This window comes from Peromyscus californicus, unplaced genomic scaffold, assembly GCF_007827085.1.
Source record: "Peromyscus californicus insignis strain IS unplaced genomic scaffold, ASM782708v3 Scaffold_6__1_contigs__length_162567912, whole genome shotgun sequence".
NCBI lineage: Eukaryota > Metazoa > Chordata > Mammalia > Rodentia > Cricetidae > Peromyscus > Peromyscus californicus.
In genome coordinates this window covers 144,516,489-144,526,194 of record NW_026294584.1, presented here as the reverse complement: position 1 = coordinate 144,526,194, position 9,706 = coordinate 144,516,489, and the positions used below count along the sequence as shown (strand labels likewise).

The window sequence follows — 9,706 nt, the reverse complement described above, 5'->3', positions numbered from 1 at the left end:
ATGGCAACATCATATACTAGAATATAATATGTGAAATAATCATGTAAATGGAATGATTTGAGATTAAAATTTCAGGATTTTTCCTGCTATGCCCCTCTCTATTGTTCCCCACCACCACCACCACCCCCCTGCAATCCCCTTTTGTTTTCCTAGTTGCTGCAGTTACTCCAGGTTCTGTAGCGTGTCTGAAGAGTTGGAGCCAGGAGCCTCAAATGTGAGAGAACATGCAGCATTTTCTTTCTGTATCTGGATTACCCCATGCAGGAGTATCTTTCCTAGTTCCATGCATTCACCAGGCCTGACCCTGGAGAAGAATGTGTAGTCTAAATCTGGGTGGAGAGTTTGGATAGCTTAGGTGCTTGGACTTAACCCAAGAAGTATTTATGTTTATGGAGCCCAAAATGGTAATTACCTGCAGTATTAACCTTCATATACTGTTTTGGAGGTGGTGTCTGGGAAATTCTGAGAGTCAAATGCAATTGAAAAGACTACAAGAATTTTACTTTTATATTTGAATATTTATCAAAATGTATAAATAAGTTGGGCGGTGGTGGCACACACCTTTAATACCAGCACTAGGGAAGCAGAGTCAGGTGGATCTCTGTGAGTTTGAGGCCAGCCTGGTCTACAGAGCAAGATCCAGGATAGGCACCAAAACTACACAGAGAAACCCTGTCTCAAAAAAATGTATAAATTTTTATATATTCAGAAATCTCTGACTGTTGTTGAATTGATAGTTTAAAAATACTTCAAAGATTTGCAGTGGTACCAATTATGCCTAACATATTTTATATGTTAAATATTTTAAACAAATAGGCTGTGCCAATATTACAATAACTTAATAGTAAATTTTTAATTCTTTTTGTATTTCCTAATAATAAGTGCTGTGAACATTAGAAGTATAAATGACAGAAAACTCCAAAGACTTCTCATGTCTAGTGGAAATCAGGATAAATACATGTGGTTTAGGGTGTTTGGATCATTAGGGGAATGAATCAGACCCTGTACCTTCCCACCCCACTGCAGAATCAGATCCAGGTACTTTCCTAAAGGTGGACACTTTACCTTTTTCTTTAGAAATCACTCAAGGCAGATTGTAACACAGACCATACTTCACTTACTCCCAAGATGAGTGATGAGGAGATCACTTACACAACTGTGAGATTCCATAAGTCTTCAGACTTGCAGAATCGAGAAAGGTCAGATGAGACTCAAGGGCCCAGAGAAGCTGACCACAGGGGTAAGTGTTTTAAGTGTCTAATTTCACCTGTTTTATGCATTCTGACTTTTGACCTTTGAAAATAATATCCTACTGGCTTTTATGGAAAACAAAATTCCCTCCGTTTTAACTGGGCTTGGTGATGCACGGGGGAGGGGGGAGATAAATGAGTATGAGTGAGGGAGTAATCATGTAGAAAATTGTTCAAAAATAAGTTTAAAAATTAAGTTATCATCCTTAAAAGGAAAAGAAACCAATACCTCTATTTTTAACTGTTAGCTGGTAACAGAGAAAGCCAGATGGATGGAGGAGATCAATAGATGTCTATAAATAAACAGTTCTTGAAAATTGACAGGTGAGAAGTGAATACATTTCATCAAATTTGAGAAACTATTAGGAGGTTTTTCTCATTAGTCTAGTCAAGAAGAATTTTGAAACCTTTAAAAGTGACAAACTAGAATCTGAAGAAACACCAAATGTCCTAGAGAAATGAAATCTTAAAGAAATGCAAAGTATGCTTTAGAAACAATACTTTCCCTTTATCAGAAGGTGTTTTAAGCATCTTAAATATTTCTAACATAGTGCAATGAAGCAGAAAAAAGTAGTTTATCAGATGTGGACGTCTCTACTGAGGAGAAGGTGCAGAGGAGTAGAGGGGATGAGAGAGGGTAGTGGGTATGGGGATGACTAAACCACATTGTGAATTTGCAGAAATGTCAAACAATAATTAAGTTTATTTAATAAAAAAGAGGAAATCTCACTTTTCTGCTCTCTTTTTCTGCTTACTCTGCATGAACTGTAACAGCTGAACTCCAGGCTGAGAACTTTAACTTCTTTGACAGAGTGATAATCAGAGGCTAGGCTTTCAGTTTACCAAAACATCAGACACACGAAGATGTTTAGGGTTGTCTAGAAAATATGGAACTTATGGGAAAAAAAGTTCACTTCTGGCCCCAGAAAGGATGGAGCTGTATACAGGTCAGCTCAAAAACAACTATGGTACCTACAGTTCTCAAGAACATCCATCCCTCCTTCCTTCCTCTCATCCTCACTTATACATCCTTGGTTGACTGTATGCTCTAGGTTGGAATTGTCTAACTGGACTATGTCTATGCATTGCTTTCTGAAGGATGCACTTTTGATCCTGGAGAACTGGGTGAGGGGCCTGTGCCTGTCATCTAGCTACTTTAGGCTGAAGTAGGAGGATTGATAATATAAGACCAAATTTAAAAGAAGTTTGTAATCCTGTGAAACTTCACACATGTAGGATTCCTGTAGTGGGTGCATTTTAGGTAGATGTGCTACAAATTTTGAAAGCACATGTTCAGTCAGCTTGTATGATGGGCTTCTGTAAAACTGTTAGAGTCCAATATCCCCTCATTTCCATGCTACACAAAATTATAAACAGTATTGGGACGTGCTCTTTTCAGAGTGATTATTTTCTTGTTTTGCTTTTTGTTTGTTTGTTTGTTTGTGTTGATTAAGAGTGTCCAGTCCCTTGGCACCTCATTGCAATACCTCTGGGAGTCCTTTGTTCCATTCTACTGGTGACAGTTGCAGTGTTGGTGACACACAGTGAGTAATTGGTATACATCTTCTTTGCCTTCCTGCCTAAGTAATAACTTTAGACACAAATTATGCAGTTAACACACTCTGTCCATTTTTCTGCCTATAATCAGGGAATGTGCCAGATAGCTCTCAACTGTGTTTTTTGTTTGTTTGTTTGTTTTGTTTTAGTTTGTTTTTTGCCTGACAGACTGCAGTGTCCTGTTCTCATGCATACGTATTCTATTAACTCTGGGGCTGTTGAAATGATGATGTTCTTTTCCTTTTTTTCGGTGTATATTAAGGACATGGTTAAGTGAAAAGACTTCATCTGTACAGAGACATTAATACTTAAGCTTTATTGGATTTCTTCACATTTTTAGAGGAAATCACTCCCAGACTGTGCTAAGACATGGCAACCTATCTGGATATTTTGCTTTCCCTCCAGTCCAATGACAATTGTGCCATTTCTTAATGTTTCTAAGTTCACATTCTCATGTTGTGTTAAGTATTCACTGACTATTTTACTTACGTATGTTTTTGAAAGTTTTGCTGTGAAAAGCTAAATAATTGGAATGTGGTACATCCACCATAATTTTATCCAGCTGTATTGTTTGCTTTACATTAATGATACCCTGATAGAGAGAAATTTGTATTTCCATTCCTATAGTGAGTTAATTGAGGTGTTACTTTCTAAATGTCAAAGTACCAGTTCCAGTAATAATATGTGTTAGTTGTCAATTTGGACTTTCTCTGTTATCTTAAATTTCAATATTTACTCCTTATAAGCATTTTTAGTGTTATAACTGCTACTAATTTAGTTTTTCAGTATAGTCAAGAAAAACATGAATTGCAGAAAACTCTAAATATTCCCCATCAAGAGAACAGCACCATGCAAAATGACAGGTACTTAATTGAAGAAATGTTGAAAAATAAGTCTATAGATTATGATGCCCTCAAACAAGATCTGGACACACTCAACAGAACACTGAACAGATGCTACCAGGAAACTAAATTTGTTGTAGATTCCAAACAGCACAGAGGTAAGGAGGGGATCCTGAGTAAAGAATTGCTTTATTCTCTAATGTTTCCCCTTTCCAGAAGATTTGAAGTCCAACTAGCAGCTTAAAATGCTGGTGATTTGTGGGTTAATGGCTTGGGGTTTCGTTTTCTCATGGAGGGGCTTGGAACCCCAGAAATCCCTGTTTGAATTCGGAGAATCTTATAGCTTCTAGAACTCAGTGGCTGTTTTGGCTTCTACTGCTCTAAGAGGATGTAATTGTAAGTCAGCACAGCTGACAATTCAGGTTCTTTTTGTCTGTGGGCAAGTCTGAATCTTCAGAACATGGAAGTTTCCATTAAGAGTGCATTCACCAAATTCTTAGGCTGGAATGGACTCAGAGCATTTATATGGATGCAGTCATAAAAATGATTGTGTGTGTGTGTGTTTTCCTTCTGCCTTGGTATGAGAGAGTTGGCCTGTTTGTGACCATAGTGAAGCTCCCTGCAGCACATTATGGAACTTCAAAATGGTGTCCCCACTTGTGTAACTGTCAGTGACACAGTGAATGAGGCCAGAAAGATGAAAATATCAAGCTTTACAAGGAACCTTTCTTACCTTGTGTTGTGACTGGTTAATTTTAATTGACACAGTTTATCATTCATTATTAAATATTATTTTCAGAATTTAGAGTTTACAAAGAGCTTTTTCATATGATCTCACTACACCATGGTAGGGGTTAAAAATCATTATTATGCAAGGAATAATAATATCTTTCAAACTGCTACATTATAAAATATGATAGGAAAAAAGTGCCAAAAATTTTTGAAATATTTCAGACCCATGAAAAATATTATGTCTCATTTAAAAAAATAACTTTATCATCTGTAAATGGTAGCATATTGCTGTAGTCCCTGTCCTTAGGAGGCTGAGACAGGAGGATTATAAATTTAATGACAATCTGGACAGCTCAGCAAATTCCAGGCTAGCCTGAGCTACACAATGATACCTCTTCACAGGAAAACACAGGATGCAGATAAAGTTTGATAATAGAGCATGGCCATCCTCAGTCCCTCACTAAACAAAATAATCATATTGAGGTAGTATTGCTACACAAAGTGCACACATTTTAATGTATTCAACTTGACATGTTTGGGCATGTGGGCTTATCACTGAAGGCATCAACATAATCAGGAGAGTAGACCAGCACCTTCAAAAGCTCCCTCATGTGTCTCTTATTTCTCTTAAGGTAAGAACATCTAACACGGACCACAGCACATCCTTAAGTGCACAGTGTGTGAGGATGAACTGGGAACACAGTGCATTGCTGCAGGTCTAGAATTCCATCATCCTTGTAACTGCCTCTGTGCAGCAAGTGTTTGTTCCCCGTACTCCAGCTCTCACAAGCCTCTGCTTCTTAGTGTTGGGCTGTGTTAAAACCTCATCTGAGTTGAGCCATAAAGTATGGTCGTGGGCCTGACTTTTTCACTTCGCACTCCATCCTCCAGTTCATCCATGTTCGTCATTTGGTTGAGCACCTCTCTTTTAAAGTGTTTAGGTGTTAAACATGGTTTTAATCCATAGGCCAGGCTGTCTTAGAATCTACTTTATAGCCAAGGCTGACATGGAAGTCACTGCTTAGCCTAGGCTGGCCTCAAACTGGTGCTGATCCTCCTGTTTCACTCTGTGTAGTGCTCAGGTTATAAGCATAAGTCTTCATGCCCAGCCAATTTAAAGCATAAATAATATTCTTTCGGGTGCATGTGCTATGTTTTTTTTCTACTGATTTATCCACAGTGGACACATCAGCTGTTTCTATATATCTACTGCTATAAAAAGCACTCCATAGAGCCTGGGTGTAAAGGGTCTCTTAACATTCTGGAATTTTAAATTTCTTAGAGCTCTGAAATTTTACTTATTTATCGATGTTTAATTAAAACAGTGATCTAATAACAGAATATTAGAAAATAAGAAATTTCACCGTTTACCTTCTCTGTTGTAGGTGAACGGGTTTGAAGGACACTGGTTCTGCTGTGGCGTAAAATGTTATTATTTCATCATGGACAATAAACGCTGGAGTGGATGTAAACAGACCTGCCGGGACTGCAGCTTATCCCTATTGACAATAGATGATGATGATGAACTGGTACTGTAGACTCTTAACATATCCATTTCTTCTCTTAGACTCTGTCATTAACCCTTGGATAGTGAGATTAATAAGCCCAGGGCAGGTTTATTGAAAGAGAGACCTCTAAGTGTTGTTTTATGGTTTGCCTGTAACGTGAGCAAAACCTGTGCAGTAAGAGTGTCGTAGGCTACTCCTTCCTGCTGCTGGCTTAGTGTCAGGACACAGGGCCCCATTATGAGAAGACTCATTAAAGAAACAGCCATGTCTTTGTAATCTCCTCTCTTTCTCAGGTGTCTGCAAGGGAGTCCCTCAGAGAAGCATGTTTCCCAAAATAAGTTTAAACCTTTGGTACAGCACATCCTGTGAGTGACAGTTATGTATCTCCCATAGAGTGCCAACTACACCCAGTGACGTCTTAGTCTAGGGCTTGCTCTTTGGAACCCAGATGTGAGACTGGCTGAGATAAGGAATTAGATGACAGAGAAAGTAACTGACCTCTGGGGCAATTTGGAAAATGGAAATTATATGAGAACTGTGAAAACTAAGTAGTTTTACCAGGTAGCTCCAACGGGATTGTCAGTGAAACTCTCCATCATCTTTACTTCATACTATATTTTTTTGTTTTTTTAAAAGATGTCTATTTTCAGAAATGAGTAATTGAATGAAAAAGAGGTGCTAAGATGTGGACATTTTCTATTTAAATTATTCCTAACAAAACCTCTTCCAATATGAAGACAATATTTTTCTAGAGAAATGCTTGCAGGAACAGCTTGAAAACTTTTTCATTTAGAACATTTTACAAAATTTGTACAGCAATTTAATACATGTATAAAAATTACAACAAAATAATTTTTAATGTCAAATAATTATGTGATTTGCCATTTGATATATTAATCATAATTAAATTTAAAAACATATTTTAAGATATGTTCAAAAATTTAAGTAGATATCATGCCACTTGCATGTCACATGTAAGACACTAAGGTTTTCCAAAATATCTGTCCCTTTCCTCCTCAATTTCTGTCACTTCCAAGTCTAAACTTCAGAACAGCTTCCTCTCTGGAGCATGGAGCTTAATGAACAGCTTTTCACACAGTACTTTTCCTCTTAATGAATTTGCTATGAAGACAGGGCGTTACTTACCATATGAACACTTCCCACATGCCTCTGTGGTCTTTGGGAATGCACATTTGAATAATTTTCAAATAGTGTCAGAAATTATTTAATGAGCCATGTACACAGTGTGCTGGTTTATAGGAGTCACAGCAGTAATATTGTGAATTCAGGGTCAGCATTGGTTATATAGTGGAGACTTGGTCTAAAGACATAAATCATTTCATGAACCTAGCATCCCTAGACACCTGAGGTCTTCATTTTAAATAACTTACATAACTAACATTGGTTTTGACATAAATGAGCTACTCATTTATGGGAAATCACTTTAAAAATGAGGTTGGAGGGAAGAAGCACTGGAGGAAAGGACAGCAGAGAACTGACAGAACAATAGCTGGGGCCTGCTATGTTGTTCTTTTTCATCAGCCACGGGGAAATTTTATCATCAGATGAGTTCTTTTTTTTTTCTTACAGAAGTTCCTTCAGCTCCAAATTAAGCCGAACAGTTACTGGATTGGGTTATCATATGACACAAGAACAAGGAAATGGCAATGGATTGATGATGGCCCATCTAAACTGTAAGTTTTCTGAGCCTTCATACTCTAACTTGGTGCAGAAATGGGAGGATTGTGTGCAAAGGCTTTTCTCTCATTTCACAATGCTTTTCTCTTTTTCAATAGAGCTTACAGCTAAGAATAAGATGCCACAAGGCAGTGTTTTGAGCAAGCATTAGACAGGGAAGAGGAACAGAACAGTCTAGAAGCTGACTGCTAGTGATGTAATAATGAACACAGCTAAGACTTGTGTGTTCTAAGATGCAGAGAACACAAGCAATCAACAACTTAAGATCACTTGAAAGTGACTAAATCATCCTGATAGATAGTATAAAGTATGAATATTTGAAATATTCATTTCATTTGTTTCAGGAGTTAGTTTATATAAATTGCTTCTTATTTATAAATATAAGAACATTTTTTGCATATCTATATGTATATATGTATATCTACCTTCCATTTCAAGATGTCATATTGTAGACTCCAAGTGTTATGTTAATTTATAATCTGGTAGAAAACTATTCATTGATTATCTTTATTAAGAATATTTCTTTTTCTTGAATATATCTCATATATATAAAATAAAATATGATTATATCCTTCCCTAAACTCCCAAGCTTCCTCTGCTTCTGTTTAACATGTGCCTCTCTAACTCCTGTTTTCTTAATTGCTGCTGTCCCTAGGTGCATGGTAGGGCATCCACTGGAGAAAGGATACATACCGGAGGCCACCCCCCCTCCCCGGAAAAGAGCAAATCTCCCTTTTCCAGCAGCCGTCACCTAACAATAGCAATTCCTTACGTGGTAGTATATGCCTCCTCATCTGTGCAGGAATTTTGTCATGTCCAGAAACATGCTGTTCACAGTGCTTTTTCCTTCTCTGGTTCTTACAACCTTTCTGTTTCCTCTTCTTTCCTATTTCCTGCGTGGTAGTGGTGGTTCTGGGGGAAACAGGTTTATGAAGATGACCCCTTTAAGGTTGAGCACATATGCTCTTCTCCTAAGCACTCTGACCAGTTCTGCTTCTCTGCAATGACCACTGACCACTGCCAAAAGAAACTTCTCTGATGGAGGTTGAGAGCAATGCAGGTCCAGGCCATAAACATAAATATTAAAAATGAAATTTGACTATGTGACCACTTAGCAAAATGATAGTAGTAGGTTCCATACTAGAGCCCATGACCTCTGCAATCGTGGGCTTTTGATTTGGGATAACAGTATCAAATATGACATATTGCCTAGCAGGTCAGTATTGTGGCATGCAGGGTCCAGTGCTGGATAAGACCATTCAAATCTTTTCTCCCTTTGGAAGTGTGAATGCAATTGGCTCACATAATCTCATAGGGAGTCACACTATTAGTAAGTGTGGCTTTGTTGGAGTTGGTGGGGTCTTTTTGGAGAAAATGTGTCACTGTGGGAGTGGGCTTTGCGGTTTCCTATGCTCTGGATACTGCTGAGTGTGTCAGCAGACTTCCTGTAGCCTGCATATCAAGAGATAGCCAGCACCAAGTCTGCCTGCACAATCCCATGCTCCCCACCATGATGATAATGGACTGAAGGTCTGAAACTGTAAGGGAGACTCCCCAGTTCGATGTTTCTTTATAAGAGTTGCTGAGGTCAGGTGTCTTTTCACAGCAATAAAAACCCTAGCTAAGGCACTCCCCTAGTAACCTGCACAGGACCTTTTGACCCATTGAAAGACAGCCTAAGGGAAGATATTTCCTCTTTGGTTTGAGACTTGTTTTTCTATGTCCTGATAGCAAGTGTGTGGTGTCTTCAGAAATAGGGTTGTTTCCAGTAGTTATGGTGGAAAACCAAGGGCACAGCCGCAGCCTGGTTGTTTTGGAGGCCTCTGTGGTCTCCCCGACTGGTGATCCTTTGGAGGTATCCTTTGCCTTGCACTTTGATTTTCACTTAATAACTCATATTTTCTGTCAGTCTAACTCTTTTTTAAATTATAGTTTGATATTTTTAAACTATGTTTCCATAGAATATATTTTGATCAGGTTTTCCTCTCCCCCTTAATACCAGTTACTCCCCACCTCCCTTTCCTATGTACTCAAAACAAGAAAGGAAAATAAAAACAAACTAAAAAAAAATTCAGCAAGACAAAAAATTGCCTAAAACAAACAAAAAGGCAACATATAA

General features: G+C 38.0%; 1 protein-coding gene across 1 annotated transcript; it reads left to right on the top strand.

Annotated features, from left to right (window-relative positions):
• The first annotated feature begins 1,102 nt into the window (after positions 1-1,102).
• On the top strand, positions 1,103-7,587 carry LOC128099183 (killer cell lectin-like receptor 2). The gene is made up of 5 exons (XM_052720936.1): positions 1,103-1,240; positions 2,705-2,794; positions 3,586-3,825; positions 5,783-5,910; positions 7,480-7,587. The coding sequence occupies exons 1-5, from the start codon at positions 1,129-1,131 to the stop codon at positions 7,585-7,587; spliced, it is 678 nt and encodes a 225-aa protein (XP_052576896.1). The 5' UTR covers positions 1,103-1,128.
• Positions 7,588-9,706: the final 2,119 nt, after the last annotated feature.